This window comes from Puma concolor, chromosome A1 (genome assembly GCF_028749965.1).
Source record: "Puma concolor isolate L17-30 chromosome A1, mPumCon1.1.hap2, whole genome shotgun sequence".
NCBI lineage: Eukaryota > Metazoa > Chordata > Mammalia > Carnivora > Felidae > Puma > Puma concolor.
In genome coordinates this window covers 231,370,389-231,394,759 of record NC_141667.1, presented here as the reverse complement: position 1 = coordinate 231,394,759, position 24,371 = coordinate 231,370,389, and the positions used below count along the sequence as shown (strand labels likewise).

The following is a 24,371-nucleotide window of genomic DNA, read 5'->3' as shown; positions in this document are numbered from 1 at the left end:
ATGCTGATGGGTTGTTTTCTTTCCCCCAGTGCCCCCTGCGATCGCTTCTTAGATTTAATGCAGTTTCCAGTGTGGCCCCTTAATACTGTAAATGATTTGTGCTTCCCTTAAGAAAAAACTTTGGATGTAGGATGTGGAAATGATTACAAGTTTGAAGTTTACAAGGAAAATTACCATGAACTTCAAAGTTATTACTCAATACATACTTTTGTTTGATCTCGTAAAATTAAAGCGCATAATATTTATTCCCAGGTTATATATCATACTTTTGCGCTCAGCCTCTTTGACATGTGCTTTCTTATCTGTGCTATACATATATCTAGAGACCATTTTGAAGAAGTAATTATGTTTTTATTTTTTATCCTGCTATACTGATTGTAGCATGCAAGTTTCCAAATTGTGGAAACAGTAAAAGTGCTGTTCTTAAAGGGGCATATCCTTTCGTTTCTAACTAACATCTTCTTTGTGCAAAGGTCTATGGTTAATAACTACTTAGAGGCCCTTCCCAAACAGATGTGTGCCCAAATGCCTCAACTCAACTGGATGTGAGTATGCATTTAGGAGCTAATTTGTTCTTAAGGAAACCAGCCCTGAAGTTAATTCATGATTACATAAAAAGCCCATAAAAAAGCCCATCTTTCCAAAACTGAAATCTGATTATGTTATTTCCTGGTTTAAAAATCTTTTGAGGGGTGCCTGGATGGCTCAGGTGATTAAGCGTCTGACTTTGGCTCAGGTCATGATCTCACGCTTTGTGGGTTCGAGCCTCATGTCGGGCTCTGGGCTGACGGCTCAGAGCCTGGAGCCTGCTTCGGATTCTGTGTCTCCCTCTCTCTCTGCCCTTCCCCGTTCATGTTTGTTCTCTCTCTCTCACTCGCTCTCGCTCTCAAGAATAAATAAACGTTAAAAAAATAAATTAAATTAATTTAAAAAGAAAAATCTTTTGAGAATTCCCATGGGTGTACAAGTTAACTTCAGACTTGCCCCTTGAGCACCCGAGACCCCCCATTTGTATCCCTTCCTCCATCTAGACTACTACCCGGCTCCTTCTATGTGCCTTCCTTCCAGATGCACCAAACTGCTATAATCAGTTCCCTGAGCACATATTGTTCCTTCAATTAGAAAAGTCTTTCTCCTTTATTCTTTCGGTCAACTCCAAAATTTCGGTTAACTCCAAAAGTCAGCATAAACATCCACTCTAGGAAGCTCTCACACCAGCCAATTACAGTGACTGCCTCTGTGACTCCTTTGCACCATGGACAGGCTTCCACCACGGCACCCATTCCCTACACACCTATCTCGGTTCTACTGTCACCATCTTGCCTGTCCCCCCCCCCCCCATTGTGTAAATTCTGTGAGGGCAGAGACCCACCTTGTGATGTATACCCCAGCGTTTGTACACCAACCAGCACATAATAACTGCTCAACAAACCTTTGTTAAGCCAAAGTGCTAAACCGTGTCCACTCCTTGTTAGCTTTCAACCAATACTTGTTTAAATCGTCTACTTAAGTTAATTCATGGCTTCACCACCACTACTCACCCCTCCCTGTCACCTTCATCTTCAAGGTCTCCTGAGACAGGCAGTTTTGGCATCCACAGTGATTTCTTGTCCTGTAAAATGCTGGCTGTACTGTCCCACAGAACTCTTCTCACTGTCAAACCAGGAGACTCGATACTCCTAGGATGATAAAATTACAGCACCTCAGCCTCTGGTCCTTTCTGAGCTAGCCTCACAATTACTTTCTACAACTCTTAGGGGTCCTTATGTTTATACGGACTTTTATTTATTTACATACCTGTTATCAAAGACTTCTAAAGCCATAGAGGTCTCATGTAAGCGTGCCATTCCTGAAGTGGAAATAATGCTCTGAAAAACATGAGAATCATACTTGTTAAGAATAGGTGGGGGGGAAAAAAAAAACTTAGAAAAGACAAGAGCATAGCTGCACCATGGAAGCAAACAGGAAAGAGTGAAGGTAGCAGAAAAAGATCAGGGCCCGAGCCTGCCTCTCCTCCAATGGGCATCAGCAACCAGGAGGAGAGCAGGAACCAGCATCAGAGCCCCGGGTTCTGGTATAGTCGTGGTCACTTGAGGCTCCCTCAAACACGAGGGGAGAAATAGACACCCAGTGAAAATATCATTAGTAAGATTGTCCCATCACACATGAGAAAGGGCCTTGAAACCAAGAGGACAGAACTGAGAGGTCAGACCCAAAAAAACCCTTACAGGAAGGAAAACCCATACCCTGGCCAGGCTTCCTCACTTGCCATCAGCAGGGCGGTCGCTCGCCAAGTCCTTGCTGCTGTACTTGTGAAGTGTGAAAACCACTTGTTCCCATCCCACCGAGCAATATTTGGGCTTTTAAGAGAGTACGGTGTTTACTCTTTTAGCCACAGTATTTTCAGAGGGAAAAAAACTATCAAGTTCCTACCAGACCATCTGGATGGGTATAAAACAGGATTTAAAAGGAAATGACACACGACTGGCGATTTTAGTGTTAACGTGAGAAATGTTCACAGGCGGCAAGACAGCTATTGTCATATATGGGGAAGATTGTAAGAAGCGGACTATAAAAAGGGGTTAGGAGACTTGGCAGGAAAGTCTCCTCTTCCTCATTCCTCGGCACCGCTGGAAGCCGTAATGTCAGAGCGCTCCTGGGAGGGTCCCTGGTCGCGTGGGATGCCGCTGTCACAAAGGATCGCCGGCAGAACGTCACAGCTCCCGCGCTCCTCAAACAACACGAGGCCTTGTTAGGACCTCGGTCCTTTTTTTTTTTTTTTTTTCCTTTTTTTGCAACGACGTGGATGGAGCTAGAGGGTATGATGCTGAGTGAAATAAGTCAGTTAGAGAAAGACACATACGATACGATCTCACTCATATGTGGGATTTAAGACACAAAACAAATGAGCAAAGAAAAAACAAAAAACAAAAAACAAGAGAGAGCGACAAGAAACAGACTCTTACCTACAGGGACCAAACTGATGGTTACCAGAAAGGCGGGTGGGGGGAGGGGTTAAATAGGCCAAGAGGACCAAGTGGGGGGGACCTTTGTGATGAGCACCAGGTGTTGTATGGGAGCCCTGAAGCACCTGAAATGTTGCACACCTGAAACTAATATAACACTGTATGTTAACTATACTCAGATGAAAAGGCCTCAGCCCTAGAGTAGCAACGGGACGGAGTCCAAGAGTCTGCATTTCTCAGCAGTTCCCAGGTGACGCTGAGGGCTGTCCCAGCCACCTTGGAGCAGCGCTAACACTCAGCACCGGGGTCTCAGAGGCAGAGCAGAAAGAGCGGTTGCGGTCATCAGGCAGAGGGATACAGATGCCTGACTCTGGGATTTAGTATCTGGAAGATGATTGTGCCTGAGTGTCTCCTTAATCCAAAATAGAGACAAAAGTATCTACCTGCGGCCAGGGGAAAGTGAGGATGGAAGGATCTATGATGCATGGTTTAGTGTCCAGACTTTAGATAGAGAGACGTCTGAGTGAGAAGGTCAATTCTACTGCTTACCAGCTGCGTGGCCAGAAATTAAGTGAATTCCCAACGGCCTCACTTTCCTTATATGTTGGGGGGAGGGATAATACCAATTTAGCAAGAGCGCGATTATGCACTCAGAACAATATCTGACACCATAAAAGTCTAATAAATGTAGTTGCCGCTATTATGGTGGCAATATTATAATTAATAGCATGGTATCCGGCACAGAAACACTCACTAAATGTTGAGCTGCCCTTTCCCTCAATTTTATTAAGCTCTAACATTAATTGGAAGGGGAAAAGAAGCACAATATTAATTATATTAACCTTGTAATAATTGGGAAGAAAGCATAAACACTGAAATGAAGTAAAGAATAAAGTTCAGGGACGCCTGGGTGGCTCAGTCGGTTAAGTGTCTGACGTCAGCTCAGGTCACAATCTCGTAGTTCATGGGTTCGGGCCCCGTGTCAGGCTGTGTGCTGACCGCTCAGAGCCTGGAGCCTGCTTCGGATGCTGTGTCTTCCTCTCTCTCTCTGCCCCTCCTCCACTCATGCTCTGTCGCTCTCTGTCTCTCAAAAATGAATAACCGTTAAAAAAAAATTCCTGTAAATGAAGTTCAGAACTGTTATGGCCACGAAAAGCGCCTCCAGACATGTGATTCGTGCAAAAACATTAAAAATATCTTTCCCCCGTGCATTTTAGGGATTTGGAAGGCAATGGAATAAAATGTCTTACGAATTCCACCTTTCTGTCATGCAATTCACTCACAGTGCTGTAAGTATACAATGGAAATTAGTGAACAAGGGGAAACCCGATAGATTTGGAAGTCAAAAGAAAACAATGACAAGGAATTTTAAAATAGTCTTTTATTTACAGCCTCGGTCTGGAACTACACTCCTAGAAAACGCACCCATAGGTTGCTGGATTTTGACGGTGGGCCTAGCCTTCAGTTGAGCTGCCCAGCAGCTAGGTCTCCAGCTGTCCCCCTTCTTGCTGAGGGCAATTGTTATTTCACTGCATCCTCTCAGCTGAGCCGAGCTGGTGTCTAACCCCGTGATAACCAAGGAAATGAGATCATGTGTGAGAAAATGCTTAGCTCTACAATAATGAGTGCTTACTGCCAGGGGCACTTATCCCTTGATGTCTGTCGCTCTCTCTAAAGAAAAAAAAAACTGATAATTTTACTCTTTAGGGAAGAATATCTAGTGTATTCTGATCTGCCAAAGATTCTGATTGGTGATTGGGATTGCTGATTGTGTTTTTTTTTATTGGGCGGGGGCGGTGCCCAGGGGTTGGTTACGCCACATTTACACTGGTGAAAAAAAACACAAGAATTTTGCTTTCGTTTTAACCAATAGTTTTCCACGTGTAGTAAGCAGTTAGTAATGTCTGGTGGTTGCACAGGTGGTTGGAAAAGAAAAATTGGAGTATATTCATTTGTAGTAGTCTAACCACTGTTTTTTTTTTTTTTTCACCAAACTAAGAGACGAGGTTATTGCCAGGCTACATATTTATCAGTCAGATTACAGACCAGCATATTGAATGAGAAAAGAGGGGCTATCCCACTCAGAAGATGCAAATAGTTGACTCTTTTTCTTGTGGGTAATGAGAGAAAACACTGGTAAACTCAACAAATTACCTTGACACTTTTCTATTTTACAGCCCCGTGTAGCTTTTGAATCACTGTCATACTCACGAGCTCTCCTCTGTAGGGCAGGTAGCTGCCAACCCCCTCTTTGTACCGTAGGTCTTGAAGAATTCCATTTCTAGACAAAGGAAATGTAAAACCAGTGCCCTCACCACCACCACATTTAAAATCCATCTGTGGCCCCATGGGTTCAAACTCTGTTCTTTCTGGCCTTCTCCTAAGGAATATGCCTTACACAAGGCAAACCCCGCTCTAAGTATTAACGGGGTCGAAATCTGACATTACATGTGTGTTGGGAAGTAAACGCTTTCTGAAGCCATCAGAATGGAAACCAAATGCAGCCTTAGAGACCACACTCAGCCCCTCACGTTACCTATGGCTAGCGTTTCCTGGAGAGAACACGTAGATATCCTCGGCGAGAAACTCCTGCCTTGTGCTCCACACCAGATCACGCCTCACTTTGAGACTTCACAGGAGGCCTTGAGAAATCACACGTGGATCACTGGCATCTCCCAATGAGGACTGATTCTTACCGCAGACACAAACCAACAGTGCTGACTCTCACCATGTCTTACAGGTTTCTGCCTAGAAATCAAATTGATTTTGTTCCAGAGAAGACATTTTCTTCATTAAAAAATTTAGGAGAACTGTAAGTAGCATTGTCTACTAGGAAAATAGGATTGCTTCTTCCAAGATTATAAATTTAAATGACTAGTGAGGCTTCTTTTTCACTAGTGCCAATCAAATCCTGCAGACTCCCGGATATTCCAAATCAATTAAGAAAACCAACATTATCCTAAAGCCAAAAGCAAATTAAAATTAAACAGTGGGCTTAATACGGATTTAGCCTACGCTAATTTCTCTGCCTATTTTCTTTGGGTGATTTCGTGTGTGTGTGTGTGTGTGTGTGTGTGTGTGTGTGTGTGTGTGTGTGTGTTGGAGCAAATGGGCTTTCTGTAACTCCTTAAACTCAAGGATCATTATCTCTAATGGCTGGCGTATAGTTAACTCTCAGTAAATGCTTGCTGAATGAATGACTGCAATAATATTAATCATGACTGAACAAAGGAACAAAGATGCTTATTATCCCTTGAGAAATTATGACTTCTAGAGCAGATGAAACAAATACTAATGTCTAGAATGATCAGGCTTATTGAAAAATGTGCAGAGAGATCATGGAGCTTTTTCTGTTCAAATATATGTTTTGTAGAGCTAAAACTTTTAAAAGCATCTGCCTTGCGATTAATTCACTGCTACCCACATAATTGTGTGTCATTGGAAGTTAAAACTCAGTCTGTTACATTATAATTAGTGGCGATTAGGATACAGAACTCCTCCTCCTGATCTGAAGCCTAAAAAATGGAAATGAATTTCTTAATTAATCTCTCCCCCCTTCTTTATACCTTGCTTTGAAATACAGAAAGGCCTGGGGAAAATAACTCAGTAAGAGTCACTTGCAAACTAATTCATGAATAATTAAGATAATTCAATCTCATGTATAAGTATCACAAACCAAATGCGTATATATTTACTAAGTGCCTAGTATGTGAAAGACATGGATTAGAACTACAAATATTGTCATTCTATGGCACAAAGTGAAAGGCAGCTCCCTTAGAATTGCTCATTCTTCCTCATGAGGCTTTAGGGGTTTGCTAGGGATTTGGGTTACAGGGTGGGGCAGGTGAACAGCCCAGGACGAACAGGAGTGATGTTTTCAGTACAAACTTAAGGAGATGGTGGTACGGAGTTCGTATTTTGAAAACTATTCAAATCCTCCTTTTATCCTACACTTTGGCAGAGCTCCACACACCCCGGCCCCCCAAAAGAGCCATTAGCTTGCTTTGTGAAAGACCACCAATAATTCATTCCAATCCACTAGTCCCCAGTAAGTGGAAAGAAATTCAGAAGTTTACAGAATTAACTTGAACAAGGTATTTTTAACTCCTCAGTTTACAATAGCGTTAGATAATTTTCCTGAGCCATTGTGACCACAAACGCTGCCTGGAGGGCAATCAAACAGACTTAGGGGAGGCCACTAAAGCCCTTTCCCCTACGAGACTGTACTTTGTTTTTCAACGTGACCCTTAGCAGGATGTTTTCTAGCTGTACAAGAAATCATCGTCTTGCTGTGTGGTCACGCTCTCGCTGACCCATGTGTGCCTGTGGCTGTCCTTCTGCGCTACAACCCTGGGGTTCTCTGCTCACTTACAGCTCCTCAGATCAGAATTTTCCAGCTGGCGGGATGTCTACACTTGGGTATCATGACAGCTCCTCAAAAGCATCTGTTACAATTAATGTATAGATGACTCTTACCCCCCTGTCGGCTTCTTCCCCTGAACTTGCCATCTTAGCGGTATCAGCATCCTTCCTGGCAGCCAGGCTCAAAGCCTCTTCCTTTCTTTCCGACCCTCATTACGCTTCATGTCCCACCGGACTGTGAGCCCTGGCTGTGCCCCCTTAAGCCCTCATCTTCTTTCACCTGGTCCAGGGTCAAAGCCTCCTGCCTGGTCTCCATCCTTTTACTCCTTGACTTTCCATGCTTCTGACAGAACTGTCTTCCCATAATGCAGAGCATAGTTTGCCCCTGTCCTTCTCCATATTCTCACTCCTTGTTGCTAGCTCTCAATGTTAATGTTCAGAAGAATCACAAGGGATACTGGCTTTAAATGCATGTTACCAAGCTGCCCCCACTCAGAGATTATGAAGTGATAGTCCTGCTGGAGTGGGCACCAAGATAGTTCTTTGAGTGGGCACCCAGGATTTATAAGCATCTTCCTTGGTTCTGATGCCTGGGCTATGCTCTGGGAAGTACCGCCTTGGAATCTGTTCAGGGCTCTTCCATTTTGTCTCCGTGCTTATTTCCAGGCTCACTTCTTCTACATCTCCCCATACTTTCCATCCTTCACCCACGCTGGGCTATTTACCAACTAGAGAAGATGTCATTGAATTCCAAGTTTCTGTTTCTCTGAGCCTGGTTAACCCTCACCTGAAAAGCTGTTCTTCTATTCCGCCTATGAAAATCATAAAGCTTTGTTTACACAGTTCCTAATTTCCAACTCGTTCCTCTGTTTTCTTTTGTCAGTAGGTCTGTAATAGCACCTGCTTCATTCCATCCTTGTTTTATAATCTAGTTGCTTATTCTAATTGTAAGCTTCTTTAGAAAGATATCTAAGTCTTAAGTTATTTGTAGCTCCCACCTATCCAACCATCAACAGCTCCAAAGCATCAAAAATAGATAAAATCTTTTGTTTGACTCTTAAGCAATTGAATGTCTGTTTCACTTCTCAATACCTTCCCTGGTTCAGAAGCATATTTTGGACTCTTAAAGATTCCTGATTCCTTCTTTTCCTAGATAATCCTTTTCTACATTCTCTAGAAACACTTTGCCATGATTCTTCATGGATAGGACGGTACTGTGATACTTTGTTCTAAAATTTTAATTTCCTTAAAAAATAGTACTATAACAAAATAGATTTAAAATGCATGAACTTATCCATTCAAGACTATCTGGGGAGATAATATGTGGCCAATACCGTCTTAGTTGGAATGCAAAGTAAGTAAAGGCAAAGGTCTTGGCCTCAGAAAGCTTCTGATAGAGTTGGATAAATAAGATATCGCATACTTGAACCCAGGAGGAATCACAAAAACAAATGAATGATCGAAGTGTACAAAGAGTACCTGAAACAGAGGAAATTAATCAAAGTAGATATTGAAGCCAGGTTGGGAATGTGTTGGAGAGGGACTGAGAGGAAATTCCAGACAGGAACTGGATGAGCAAAATGTCACACGTCTGAAATGATGGAAAACATATCCATTTGGCTGACTCACACAGCCCTGTTTTGTAACAAGTTATCAGGATGGTTAAATTGGATCCTATTTTCTGTTACGTCAAATGGGATGGTGATAATTGTGAAGAGTAATACCCATGTCATTTATTTCCAATGTAATTGCTTTGGGTTTTCGCTGTCATCAACAGGGACCTGTCTAGCAATATGATAATGGAGCTACCAGCCCACCTTTTTCAAGACCTGAAGCTTCTACAGAAACTGTAAGTTCTTCTTCCCACCCACCATCATCAGATTTAAATGGCAACATCTTGAGCTTCCAAAATAATAACATCCTGATGCTTCTTTCCTTCCTCTTTCTAATGGTACAAAAGGAATCTGTCGTCCAATCCTCTTTTGTATCTCCACAAGAACCAGTTTGAAAGTCTTAAACAGCTTCAGTCTCTGTAAGTGAAATGTAACGGTATATTGATTATCATTTGAGTGGATATGTTTTACTTAGAACCACGTTTATTTTTAAATGGGTACTTTATGCAGAGAGCTCTTACTCTGAGCCCATGCCATCAGACAATTGTGAGTATCATTGTTGCCATCGAGTATGTGCTGAAATGACAACAAAGCCACCTCTTTTACCATTTAATCTGTTGCAAAGACCATTTCTGTGTCTGAAGCTACATGTACCGGGTTCGTATGGAAAAATCTCATCCTACAATTTTCCCGAAGAATTACATTTTCAGTAGGTTGGTTACTGAACTGTTGGTAAAAAGCAAATTATATACGACTTGCCTGCTTTTTCCTTTCCCATTTGCTACGACAGTCTACTTGACATTGGTCTACAGTGCATGCTTTTTCTATTTCTACCAGTAAAGAAAAAAATATCCTAGCAACATGAACATTCAGACACTTAATGTTGCTTCGTATTTTAAAATTTCAAACATATTAGTGTCAAGAACTCTGCCAGTTCTCCTTTGAACTTCCTCATCCCTTTTCTATGAACAGCCATTGTTGGTTCAAATTTGTTTTTACACAGAGAACATATGCATTACCTGATCTCAGCCTAAAGCCTTCGCACATTTAATTCTAAAGTCTAATTCTTAATATCACTTTTTCTTCTTGCTAAATAATTTTCTTTTGGCAATTAATGCCAGATTTACGTTCTCCTTCAAATGCTCTCTCTCATTAGTAAGCATCCACCGATGAAAAAAGACTTCCCTCATTTTGTTTGAAGATTCATTGAAATATTGATTCCACAAACATTTGCCAGCCATCAACTTACCTGTAGCGCTGTCTTAGGCATCCAAGATATAATGACCTCTGCCCTTTTGGAAACTATCAGCTATGAACCAAATGATCAAATAATCCATGTAGAGCTAAAACTGTGGTAAGTCCAGGAGGAAGCCAGAGAGAAAAGAAAGAAGAGGGAAACAAACCCTCTAAAAAGGATTCGAGTTTCCTGCAGCACGGGCCCTGTGATGATTCTGGAGTATAATTGTTCTGCTAGGTTTCATTTCTGACTGCCAAAGAAAAGGCAGTGCTATGAAGGAGTCAACGGACAAGGAAACCTCAGAACCATGTCAAGAAATCCCTCCTCAGATCAAGCAAAAAGAAACTGAGTGAGAATCAGACAGCTTTCAAAAATAACCATGAAAAGTAAGAGGCTTCTGTCTTTTTAGATTTTCCTCTCTCCATCTGTTTCCTGAGAACATGGCAGGTTCCCTTAATTCATGCCACCCTAAAGAGTCTTCAAAGAATCCATATTTGAAGAAGCTTCTGGATAAGTGAGGAGTATAGGAGTTCCCACTGCAGCCCTCTGAGGACATCTCATGGGGTCTGGGAAGGAAAGGCATTATACTTCCCACTACTATCTTAGGAACGCTTGTTCAGAGTTGGAGCCCTGCTTACCGCTTCCCTGGTTTTCCACCCTAAAGACCCATAGGCCTGGAAGAAACAACTGCATTTGAATCCAGGCCCCCACAAAAGTCACTTCAGTGATGTTCTCAGATTGGAACTACCAGCTCCTGTCAAACCCTCCACAACTCACATGTCGTGGTCCATAAAACCAAACTATGCAGCCAATTTCATGATCACACTAATCACCACTGCCATCTTTAAATCAAAGAAACGCATGAAAATGTCTTATTAGAATTAATTCTGCACTTCAAGTGACAAAATCAGTTCCAACTTACAGAAGGCATAAATAGAAATAGCAATCTTCTAAGAGAGTTTACTCTAAAATTTCCATCCTGATTTGAACTGGTAACAAGACTTTGAAGCATGGCATTTAGGATAGGACAAAATGCGATTATTAAAAAGTTAAGCCCTAAAAACATGAAACCTATTGTGCATGTTTTCCAGAGACCTGGAAAGGATAGAGATTCCAAATATAAATACGCGGATGTTTCAACCCATGACGAATCTTTCTCACATGTATGTATGTATGAAAGAGTGGAGAAGTAAGCATGGTGAAATCTTGCCAATGTTCTAGTGTAAACTGTCTAATGTATCACTGCAATGTGTTTGTATGCAAGAAAAGTCTTTTTATTGAGAACTTTTTAATTTTGTCACCTTTGGTCCCTGTCAAATAGAGTTCAATATTATGATGTGCCGACATGAATGACACTTCTCCCTGGAAACACGCTGTTTATCCAATTGAGGTCCAATAAGAGATCAGGGTACCAGAATGCCACACATTACACAAGATGAAGCCACTGGCTAAATGGTACTCAGGAGACCTGGAAACATTAATTCACCTCACATGAATGAGCAGTCGGCTGCTCTAAGATTTGAGCCCTTAGGAAGAAAGGTGCTATATAAATTCCAGGTGTTGTTACTGTTACTAAGTGCACTACAAAATGGAGGTAATTAATCTTTATAGTAGTTTTTGATAAGTCACTTTAATATATTTGGCTAAAGTGCACTGTGTAAGTTGTGTTAATATATGTGTTTATGACATGATCATTTCTTTACCAGCTGTATAATCTCTGTGTTCATGATTTCAAAAATTAACCCTTGTTATCCACAACAGTAGGGAGGATTCGATGTAAGATTACAAGTTGGGTGCAGCAAATGGATGGAATGGTTGGTGTGAAAGTGCTCTTTTGGGAGAACAACATGTTTATGTCTCTGCAGTAGGTGTGACTACTAAAAGACAAATATTTGATGCGTATCCACATGGCTTTCCTAATTTCCCTTTCTGTGGCACCAGTAGATACACATTTAATGAGGCGATTATTTCCTTGTCGCAGGCAGAAGGTGAGGTCCTTTTAGAACAGAGAAATTCACCCTTAATAGAACATGATGGAGAAGGTGCTGCTTAAGCTATGAACTTCGGGTTGAGGTCAAGAAGGGCCCAACAATGAACAGAAAATGTATTAAGTTAGTTGCTTCTCTACTGAGTGATCTATTCTTCTTTCACCTTCCTCGTCCACCATTTATTGAAACACGTCCACCTCATAGCCCCCAACACTTTCTGCCAGCCAGTGCCTTGGTCACAGCAGGAGGAGAGATTGAATGACCAAGACCCTAGCTGGCTCTATCTGAAGGCAGCAGACATGAGGGAATCTCCTTTAAGAATCTCCTTTAAGACTAAGAGGTCAAGTCAGGTGTGTGCCAGGGACTCCAGGCAGGGAGAAGATAAAAAGAGAATTTATACATCAAGCTGCTTGAATCGGATAGATGATGTCAGGAAGCTAGGCTGTGAGCTACTTGGGGGCAGTGATTGCCCCCTATTTCTCTACCTGACAAGCCCAGCACTGAATTATCCATCATTCACTTGCTCATCTAGAAAGTGGCTAGAGGAGGGCTTCCCATGTGTCAGGCCCTGTTCTAGATCTGAGAACACAGGGATGAACAGGAGAGAGAAGTGTCTGCCTCATGGAGCTTCCGTTTAGCTTTGGGACCCAGAAAGCGAACAAATAGTTAACACAAACTGTGAAGAGAAGCAGAGCAAGATGGAGGGCCAGAGGGAGGATGTAGATGGTTCACGTAGAAGTCAGAGAGCTGGGCCATCTGAGCAGACCAGAATGAAGGGAGGGAGCAGGCCTGGCGATGTCTGGGGGAAGAATCTTCCAGGCAGGGGGAACAGCAAAAGCACTGCAGTGATAAGGGGGTGAGCCTGGCTTGTTTGAGTTTGGGAAGAAAGGGTGCCCGGGTGGAACTAGCAATGAAGGGAAGGAGGTGAGTGGATCCGGGCATCCAGTCTTGAGGGGCCTTGAGGCCGCGGCAAAGGAAAGCTTCCTTTAACTCTGTAGTCTCAAAACTGAATGGAAAGATGGTTAAAAAAAAAAAAAAAAAGGCTTAGACAAAGAGAAATGAACTAAAAGAAGTTGTATGGGGGGAAAAAAGTCTAAATACACAGGTTTAGGGAGCAGCAGTAAGCCAAGTGACCTCCCAATTCAATCACGTGAAGCTTCCACACACCTAGGTCACAAATACCTTGATCACAAACAAGCCTGTATTTTTCTCTAGAAACTGCGTAAGCCCTTTCAGGCTCTGGTGAGAAATCTGCTTCCTCTCCTAGCTCCCGTGAGTCTGAGGTTTCCGAGTCTCAGAGACTCTCCCTTCCTGCCAGTGTCAGGGGAAAGGAGGCTGGGTAAGTGAGTGTACTTAAACTGAGTACCAGGCAGGAATGCTTTCGGCGAGGTCCTTTACATCCCCGACCCAAGCCCCCGAATGTTTGCTACAGATCAATGTAACAATGACAATTTGCTTTTTACCATACCCTAGAGAATAATCCAGGAAATTAGGAAGAAATAGAGTCCTGGAGACTTCACATTCTCATGTCCTCACCCGACACATCTCGGTCAAGCCACAGAATTTCTATGCCCTTTAGGCTCTTTGTCTTTCCAAGAAGAACACTGCCCAGAGTAACGTAATATGTAACGAGGAAACTCTAATTGCATAATCATTATTAAACAAAGATAAACACACCTAGTGAAGTTGCCTCCCTGAGAGAGCAGCAGCTCTGCTAGGATGGCAACTGTAGTTTCTCTGTCATTGCTGTAAAGTGACTCTTTTTTTCCCTTTGAATTTAGTTATTTCAAAAACTTTCGATACTGCTCCTATGCTCCCCATGTCCGCATATGTATGCCCTTGACTGACGGCATTTCTTCATTTGAGGACCTCTTGGCTAACAATATCCTCAGAATATTTGTCTGGGTTATAGCTTTCATAACCTGCTTTGGAAATCTTTTTGTCATTGGCATGAGATCTTTCATTAAAGCTGAAAATACGACCCACGCTACGTCCATCAAAATCCTTTGTTGTAAGTATGTTTCCTACCTACATGGATTTTGGATGTCTTCTGTGACCTGAGCACTAGATACATATTGGCCTTCAACAAAGGCACTTAGTACGGATTGGATGAGCTAGGCATTTTTTTCTCTAAGTATGAACTACTGTTCTCTTTGGCTTTCTGTTTTAGATTGCATGAGTTTGCAGTGATCCAGCATTCACCGCTGGGGGTTATATCTTGGAAATGGGGTAACAGGGAGCTAATGAATCAACAGAAAGATTACGGAGGGCAGGTTGTGGGTTACAAACTAAGTTCAGTTTGCCTTCAATTACAACAGCACCCATGCTCCTCGAGCCCAGAAAATTATTCTCTTTGTTAACTAGGCAAGTAATACTTATCTACTGTTTAAAAACTAGCTTCCCCCACAAAACTTACCCTCTCGCATACACCACCATTTTTAAAAATTATAAAACAAAGACCCAGTACAGTATTTTAGAATTGGACATTTTTTGTGAAGTCCATTGGCTTTTAGAGACTGCTGTAGTGTCGGTGTTTATATTAATTCATTTAATACAGGATGAAGGAAGTAGACCCAGTTAGGAAACCGAAACTGAAATGTTGGGAACTATCAACATACAATGTATTGATTGATTCCTTAACAGGTGCAGATTGCCTGATGGGTGTTTATTTGTTCTTCGTTGGCTTTTTTGATATAAAATACCGTGGGCAGTATCAGAAGTATGCGTTACTGTGGATGGAGAGTTTACAGTGCCGCCTCATGGGGTTCCTGGCCATGCTGTCCACCGAAGTCTCCGTCCTGCTGCTGACGTACTTGACTTTGGAGAAGTTTCTGGTCATTGTCTTTCCCTTCAGTAATATTCGTCCTGGAAAATGGCAGACCTCGGTCATCCTCATTTGCATCTGGATTATGGGATTTTTAATAGCTGTGATTCCGTTTTGGAATGAGGATTATTTTGGAAACTTTTATGGAAAAAATGGCGTGTGTTTCCCACTTTATTATGACCAAACAGAAGATATCGGAAGCAAAGGTTATTCTCTTGGAATTTTCCTAGGTAAATTATATTTTTCACTTTCTGGGCCAACATAATTTTGATAGAAATATCATATATTTCATCAACGGTGTTTTTGTCCTTTTCAGAAAGTAAATGAATATACTCAAGACTGTGTCCTTTTTTAAAGAAAAATTCTTACTGAGTATAGTTTTTATTAAACTCTTTATATAGAGATTTAGTATGGGAAACAAAAACATACTGTCAGGATCTCTGGATGATTTTTTATTATCTGTAAGACCCTTTGATTTTCACATTGTGACTATGAGCTGGAGGAAGTCTAGGTTAGTACCTTGACCTGTGACCCCATCAAGTTATCTGAACTCATTTTTTTTTTTTTACAATCTAGATATGAGTTAAGTAAATAATAATAATAAAATTCTGGAAACTCACTGACAGGAGATTATTGGAATGGAAATACCAAGAAGGTTTATTGCCTTTGGTAAATGCAGCTCTAAAATCAAAACTGGAAGAGTGCTTAATAAAACTGCTTTCAGTTTTTCTTAATTCCCTCTAATTTTTAAGAAAAGAAGACCCTACCTTCTCTGGAACAAAAGTGAATGAGAAGTGGAGCTCTTTAAGGTTAAAAAAAAAAAACACATTTGTTTTTGTCTAGTAGCTATCCCTGCTGTTTAAAATTAAGACGATTTCCATATCATTTCTTTAGAGCAGTGTTCTCATCTTAATTCCCCCTTCTCATCTTTTCCCCTAAGTGGTCTATAAGCTCTATCATCCTTTCTTTCTCATCAAATGTTTTTTTCATCAAAATATACCACTGCCTTCTATTTCTTCCAGTCTCTACCTACCATCACCTTCATGTGAAACCTCACTACCTCAATCCTGAAGGGCTTATTACATTAGCCCTTACTAGTCTTTTGGCCTCAGGGGCTTTCTCTCTTCTATTAACCTGTTCACTCCCTGAGTATCAAAAAGGCCTCAGCTCTGAGACCTTCAATGACTCCCTGCTACTGCCAAGGTCAAGTGTATATTAGTCACTTAAGATACTTCACAAAATCGCTCTAACCACCGGTCCAGCTCTTCTTCATGGATTCCTTTTCTTCCTCTGAGAAATATACCTTCTTAGCACCATTTTAATAATACTCTTCACATACGACCCCGTTCTATAGCTATTTTTTCATGGACGTTGTAAGCTGTTCCTAGCATAGATGCACTTCATAGAGACCCCTCCTAACACACACACGCATTCCGCTCCATTCCATTCACTGATTCATCAATGATTTATTAAGCACCTGCTATAGGCCAGGCACTCTTTTGGACACTGGAGACACAACAGATCAGCCCTCACAGACCTACCACCAGAAAGGAGGATGAAGACAAGTAAACACATTCTTATGTCACAAACTGACAAATGCCACGAAGGAGGAGAACTGGATGTTCTAGGAGGCCCCAAATCTGAGCACCGGGGAAAGCTTTCCAGTAGGAATGAATCCAAATCCTTAGGCCCAAAGGATAAGGAAGGATTAACCAAGTGAAGTCTGTTCCAGGAAAAAACATAGTGGCGGTAGAAGTCCAAAGCCAAGGAACAGGCCCAGATGAAAGGCCAAGAAGTTAGGTGTAGCTGGATCTTATAGTTAAGGAGAGTGGGGTAAGATAGCACCTGTGATGTATTCCAGGTAGATCAAGAGACGCACACGCACACACACACACACGCACACACACTCATCATCATCATCACCTATATACACTTGGCTTACCTGTGAGAAGAGTCCTAGAGCCTTTTTTTCTCTTTAAAGAATATACAAATACACAGTTTTGAAATCAATTCTTTATTTTAGAGTGGAATAAGATTTAGAGAGACGTTGCAAGGACAGTAGCTTCCATTTACCCCTCACCTAGTCTCCCCTATTGCTAACATCTCACATCCCTATGGTGCTTTCAGAACACACGATTTTAATCCTTCCTGTAAGTCTGTTTTCACAATTTGTATTATAGGATCATCGTTAAAAGTCATTACCTGTTATTCTTAACTAAAGTTTCTGACAAGAGGCCTAAGAGAAACCAATTTTATAAAATTCTATTGAATGGCTTTGTTATGAGATTCTATGGAATGTGAAATGTTTTGGATGAAAACAACAGAACACTGGGAATTTATACAATTCTCCCCTAGACTTCACCCATCTTACACATAGTCTAGATTCAGAGGAACATTTTTTAAACAACTTCGAAATCGTATGCATGTTTTATGCTCACAGTGAGGAATGTGATAATTACTCTTAGTATTTTTATTCCAGCAAGAATATAACAAAGTGACTAAGAAGTCAGCATTATAAGATAGTGATGTTAAGTGAGAAGTTGACCCTATAGTGAGAATATATTTGACCCTAAAAAATCATTCGTACAGTTGATTTTTTTTTATTTTTTCTTCTCTTTTTTCTTCTAAAACAAGTCTAAAGGGTTCTGAATTTTAAATTACTGTAAGCTCTCTGAAAAAAAAAAAAACCCAAAAATGCATTCTTGTTCTATGTAATATTTTTACTTAAGACCAAAAACCATGGGAGATAATGTTTTTGAGACTATTATCTTCTTGATATTCCAAGTCATCTTGTTCCTATTTATAAGATAAAGAAATGGGGTCATGTTTATTTTTTGAGATAATCAGATGATGACAGTAATCCCTTCAGATCTGAATTTGCGGGGACTGAAAAATGAAAATAGCTTTATTCTGGCTTTCAAAAAGCTAAAATTCACCTCATGCTACACCTAGATCTGAATTTCAGAGGCCTGAAACTCTTTATAAAGGGTTTGTGTGTTTCCAGTATCTTTTTGATCCGACCAACCCAATTCTTTTAGCTTGTTGCAGCTGAGAGCCTTGAATTCAGGGTTTTTAGCTGATCGCCACTGGACCTATACAAAAATATCCTTGGAAGTACAGCCTAAGGAGGCGCCATAATGAACATCTATGTAACACAACACTTTTACTGTTGATTTATACACCTGAGATGTTAAGAGCTGTGCTTTTCCCAACAGGTGTGAACTTGCTGGCTTTTCTCATCATTGTGTTTTCCTATATTATTATGTTCTGTTCCATTAAAAAAACTGCCTTGCAGACTTCGGAAGTGAGGAATCATGTTGGAAGAGAGGTGGCTGTTGCAAATCGTTTCTTTTTTATAGTGTTCTCTGATGCCATCTGCTGGATTCCTGTATTTGTAATTAAAATTCTCTCCCTCTTCCGGGTGGAGATACCAGGTCAGTCCCTTCTATTATTCCCAAGTACATTGTGCTTTCTTTAGCCCCTTGGCAAGACAAGAATACAGTGCCTTACATATAGTAAATTCTCTGTAAACACCTACAAACAACTATTATTTTCCTTAATATTTTATAGTCTGTATTCTAAGACAGTAACTGGGTAGTGGTGCAATCCAGACAAGGATGATAAGGAAACGGGACTGAGAAAAAAAACGAACACTCAGCGTCTCGTTTCTATCTGAGCTAGACAGTGGCTCTTAACCAAGAGTACACATACAAAATCAAAATATACACAAAAAGCCCAGGTTCCACTCTGGGCTTCTGGATTTCATCTACAGGGACAAAGAGCTACACGCAGGTATTTTGGAAAAGTTCTCCATGTGCCCACGTGATTCAGAGGCACACACCCCTCCTTAAGAACCACCAGTTTATTTCACGGTCCTTGCCGTATGGTTGTCACTCTAGGCTCCGCTCTAGGGTGTTAGATGTTTGGTGGAATGGGGTCTCCCACCCACACCCCTAGTTCAACCAGAGGAAAAAAAAACCTTTCATTAGTTAGGTTTTTGTGCGAACCCCTTTCCGGGACTTAGAAATCACAGTCATCGAGGGGCCACCTGAGCTTTGGCCTGACTCCCAGGGACACGGGGTTTCTACTTGGGGGGGGGGTGCTCATCCGGGGCAGAATTGTATCTGTTCATCTTGGCACCCCAGGGTCAAGCATGGGGTGGACGCTTCGGAAGCACTTATAAAAGAGTGATGGATGTCCAGGAAACAAGCAGCTGTAATGATTTCTGTCCCTCTGGCGTGTGCATGGCAGTCATGGGAGGTCTTGTCAAGTGCCTCACTGCGAAACGGCACACAACACCCACAGCTTCCACTTAACCTGTCAGTTTAGACTGATCACAAGGCAGATGCTAGGTGTGAAAGTGCAGATCAGGAGAGACATCACAGCTGACTACTTGGGAACTTTCACTGAGTGGCGAGAGCAGATGCTTTAAGAATGCATGTGCCATTGCTTGGGGAGACTCAGCTGCATGTGAGTGAGGAGCAGAATTACTTAAATATTAATGGTCACCGCTGAGGAACTTGATGAACCATCCAGTATGCGACAGCGTCCTGGACAGTTCTATTTTTACATCCTTGCATTCCGAATTCAACAGGACTAAAATGTCCGTGGGCCTCCATTGCTCATGGAATAAAATCCAAGTGCTGGGATCGGCATTAAAAATCACCTCCTACCCCGCCCTCGTGTATTCTGTCATCCAGGCTCCACTCTAGAGTGTTAGATGTTTGTTGGAATGGGGTCTCCCACCCACACCCCTAGTTCAACCAGAGAAAAAACACTTTCATTAGGTAGGATTTTATGTGAACTCCTTCCTGGGACTTAATAATCCATTCGAATTATTAGGATTTTTTCCCTTCTGTACCTTTTTGATGTCTTGACATTGCTGAAGATGTTTCCTCCACCTGGATTATGTTCTCAACCTGTAGGACTCTAGCTTCCTAAATAACCCTGCTCATCCTTCAAGATTCAATCCAAATACTCCCTCTCCCATGGTACCATTCTAGGTCTCTCTCCAACCCACACCCATCTAACCCAACTGCTTAAATGTCTGTGACATTTTGTTTGCACTTCACTTATTAACCTCATCCGAGCTGCCTCCCACCGGGGTTATTATTTTTTTTTTTTTTATGTGTTCATTGCTCCCTTCAGATTATAAGCTTCAGGACGATAGGGACCATATGTTGTTTACCTTTCCACAAGTGTTTTTTTTTTTTTTTTGCATAATGTTATTTAATAAATGCTTCTTTAATTAAAGGTGCTGAGCTGGTCCGAGAGTGGTGGAACAGGGTGGGAGGGGACTGTCTCATCAACCTCCCAAACTTCTCTTTCCACGCCTTTTGATGCCTTCCCCCACCCCAGGCACTTGCTTGTTTTTGATGTGGGAGGAGGCAGCCTTGTGTGGTGATAGAAGGACCAAGTGAGGCAGGAGTCCTGGGTTTCTGTCCTGATCCCGCCGCTGACCAGTTGAGGAACTGGAGGCAGATCACCTCACCTCACCGAGATTGTTTTCATATGGCCTCTCAAATTCCTTCCAGTTTTCATATTCTGTGAGCCCGTCAACTCCTTGAGGCTTTTCCTCTGTATTACTCTGCTTGGACTGCCATAACAGAGTAACACAAACTGGGTGGCTTAAGCAATAGAAATTTATTTTTTCACAGTTCTGGAGAGCTGGAAGTCCAGAATAAAGTGTCAGCAGATTTCTGCTGCAGCCTCCCTCCTTGGCCCTCCTGCCTTCTCACCCTATCCTCATGTGGTCTTTCCTCTGTGCATGCACCCATAGTATCTCTATGTGTACGAAAGTTTCCCTCTTCTAGGAACATCTGTTAGATTGGAATGAGGACCGATCTAAATTATTTTAACTTAATGGCAACTTTAGAAGGCCGTCTCCAAATGCAGTCGCATTCTGAGGTCCAATACATGAATTTTGGAGCACACAATTGAGCCCATAATACTGTCTGATTTAGAGTCGGGGAGGTCTGGTGATCAAGATGTTTTGGTATCTGAGAGCCACAGGAGTAGTCATCATCCTTGGAGAGCCTACAACATTCCAGATCATGATAGGAAACTAGAATGGGAAAAAAAATGTTTTGTGACAAACTTATTTGGCCCACACATCAGTCTTTCTCTACATTTATAGCTCAATCCTTTGAGGTCTGTCTTGAACACCTGGGTGGACCTAACAGAGTAGTCTTGACCGCATTTGACTAAGCCCCTTCTTGCTTATCTGACTCCCCAAGTGTTGTAGGAAATACTGTAGTCATTGACTTAAACCCATCCTGTCCTCTTCCTCCAAGAACTCTGGGGTGTGCCCCACCATGGCATGTCACTGACAGTACATGTGGTCAGCCCAAAAGATAAGCCAGCTTTAGCCCTCCTTTCTCAGAAGTCACCTGCTGACCTTACATTAGTGAGTCACCCTGAGACTGAATGGGAAGTCTCATTCCTGGTCACAATTTCCTCTGGGAACACAACAGACAAAAAGCCACTTGTTTTGTTTGGTTTTGTTTTGATTTCAATCATGCACTGTCCATACTATCTAATTTTTAAAAATTCAAGACACGTAATATAGTATTATGAAACCTTAATAAATCTGAGTTATGCTAAATATAGCTATTTTTCTTCCATATTCTTTCCAGTTCAAAAAAATAAATAAGGACAAGAAAGAGAAGATGGGATAGGAAAAGAGGAAGGCAAATACAGAAAAAAAGAGAGGGGAGGGGATAACAGGAAAGCAGGAAAAAGAGGAGGGGAGGTCAGATAAGCAGTCAGAAGAAATGGGAAAGAAAGAGAAGAAGAACAGAAAGGATGGAAGGAACAAAGCAGGGCAAAGAAGAACAAAGAACAATGTCTAAAGGATAAGAAAATTGTGAGATGGGGAGGGAAGAGAAGGAGACAAGGGAGAGTGACAGGGAATGTATCCTTGGACTTACCCTCCGGCTCTTCAACTGAGCTGGGAGTTCTTCACACTTTTGAAGGTGTAAGAGGTGTGGTGGGGTCGCAGAATTGCAGGTGTTAGTGCTGAAGAGGGACGTCAGCAGAGCTGCCGACCGTGGCCCACCCAGCCCCCGACTTCGATCAAGTAAGTTATCATCAGCCCCTTTCACAGGTAGGGTAGTTGAGGTCCAGGGAGCTTAGGTGATTTGCCCACGGTCCCGTAGCTCAATGACCCTAAGAGCAGGCTGCGTGCAAGGGGGAAAACACACTTCATCCTCACCAAGTGCGTGATGTATTCGGAAAGGGCACAATCATCACAAACGTCTACTCACAAGGAAGTTTTGTGGCGTCTTTCCCTCCGTATTCTAATGAGCGTCTGTAAGGCTTCACACAGAAGGATTGATTGAGTTGGAAGATGTATTCTCCTTTGCTCGTCACATCTTCAGCCTCCACTCTGAAAAGGATGGTTGGAATACGAGGGCGGGATAGTTAGGCCTTGAGGAGCGAAGTTAAGACCGAGGTCCCATCTGAGCCCGGACCAGATATTTCCTGAACACTGATCTATTGATTAAGAAGTATTTTGTCATTTTCTTACATATCTATAAAGAAAAGCAATAACGACAAGAAAAATACATCACATATATATATATATATATATACACACATATACACACACACACATATATACACTTACATCTATGAAGTGTTTTTTTTTTTTTAAATATATTTCCTCAGTTGGCCTCCCAACAACCTACCAAGTAGTTACTGAAATTCAAAAATTTCTGAATGGTAGGACCTTGAATTCATAGGTCCTCTGCTCCTCCAACAGAGAGGATCTCAATATGGTGAAAGAAAACTGTCATAGGAAGCCCTCCCCAAAGGAACATTGACTACAAACCGTTAGGTGCTATCTGTATCTGTTTAAAATTTCCGCTTCATGACATTTCCCACATTTCCTTTCCCTCTCCAGGCACAATCACCTCCTGGATAGTCATTTTCTTCCTTCCAGTAAACAGTGCCTTGAACCCCATCCTCTACACTCTCACAACCAGCTTTTTCAAAGACAAGCTGAAACAGCTGCTGCACAAACACCGGAGGAAATCCGTTTTCAAAACGAAGAAAGAAAGTCTCTCGACATCCATTGTGTGGACGGATGACTCCTCCGCACTTAAACTTGGCGTTTTGAACAAGATAACCCTCGGGGATGGTATAGTGAAGCCAATTTCCTAGCAATGGTTTTGGACCCCCGGACTTCCAGGGGACTACCTGTAAGAAAAGGACAGCGTTCGAACATGCTACCTGCAGTGCTTTTCATCTCTCCCAACAGCAAACCTTTCTGCACAGAGAGCACAGCAGAGTGACTTCTGGCACTGCGTTCCGATGGCAGTCGTTCTACTTAGCCGTGCGAAGAACTGTACCTGTGGGTTCTGCTCGCTCTCGGCATTTCGGAAATGCACTAGCGAAACCACACATAGTAGGCTGAACGGCCGCCGATCCGCAGCTGGTCGACACTACCCCCCTGCAAGGGAACGCCCCGCACATTGGCGCTGCATGTCTGCTTCGGAGTTGAACTGCACCGTCCATAAAATAAAAACATTCATGACACCTCATTCCAGGGTGGCCATCGTCACGTGAACCTCACATCTCTCTCTTTGCTTTTTCCACGTCAAAGGAAATCATCGACATCCTGCTGAACTGAGGGCAAAGGATTTCTGAGATGTTCGCCCGCCTGCAGCCTCGCCCTCTACGCCGGTGGCGTAGAAACTTTGAAAGCACATCTTTACACGAGGCTGTTGCAGCCAACAAGACGGCAGAGAGACAGAGACTAAGCCTAGTACCATTCACCCTCTTGGCTGCTATTTAGTGTCAGCAGAGTTGAGATCGCAAATAAGAATATTTTTCTGGAGATTGCCCAGGCCACGAAGAAAAATTGGACACCCCAGCGGCCAAAACTACATTTTAATCTCTTTCAAGGGTAATTTCTTTCAAGTAGCATCCCTACGAAGTTCTGTCTTCATAAAACACACGGATGAGATGTGTTAAAGGGGTTTAAGAATAGTGGTTTGATTGGGTCCGTTTGCTTACTCAGAGAGATTTCACTCAAAAAGGCCAGTAAGTTTGGACTTGAGTTTTGAAAATGTAAAGTACTTACTTGTGAAGGCCTGGATGTGTCGTTACCATGAAAGCTCGTATGTGAAAAACAATCAGGTAAATAAAGTTATATTTTGCATTTGTCCATATTTTATTTTATGTTTGAAAAAGACTACAGAGCCTGTTTATTGACTATTACCATGTTTCTCCTGAGAGAGAGTATAGCCAGGAAACACAGCACCTCAGTCAACAAGCACATCTTATGTTTTTCTCTTACCCCTTTTTCCAAAGCATGAGGCAATAACTGAATGTCTTTACTGCTCTCTTCATTCTGAGTTCCTTTAATGAGCAGAATCT

The 24,371-nt window shown here is 42.0% G+C and overlaps 1 protein-coding gene across 5 annotated transcripts in view; it reads left to right on the top strand.

Annotated features, from left to right (window-relative positions):
• The window catches only part of RXFP2 (relaxin family peptide receptor 2), a 59,703-nt gene extending 35,550 nt beyond the window's left edge, over positions 1-24,153 (top strand). For 2 of the 5 annotated variants that reach the window (XM_086714116.1, XM_086714107.1), the window contains 8 exons: positions 474-545; positions 9,106-9,177; positions 9,289-9,360; positions 11,270-11,341; positions 13,948-14,177; positions 14,810-15,220; positions 18,206-18,424; positions 22,894-24,153. In XM_086714116.1, coding sequence (XP_086570242.1) covers positions 474-545; positions 9,106-9,177; positions 9,289-9,360; positions 11,270-11,341; positions 13,948-14,177; positions 14,810-15,220; positions 18,206-18,424; positions 22,894-23,153 — 1,408 coding nt within the window. In that variant the 3' untranslated portion in view covers positions 23,154-24,153. Of the gene's footprint in view, positions 1-473; positions 546-4,183; positions 4,256-5,706; positions 5,779-9,105; positions 9,178-9,288; positions 9,361-11,269; positions 11,342-13,947; positions 14,178-14,809; positions 15,221-18,205; positions 18,425-22,893 lie in introns of all 5 variants that reach the window. The other 3 variants (XM_025924061.2, XR_015253813.1, XM_086714102.1) reach the window with 3 other exon arrangements.
• Positions 24,154-24,371: the final 218 nt, after the last annotated feature.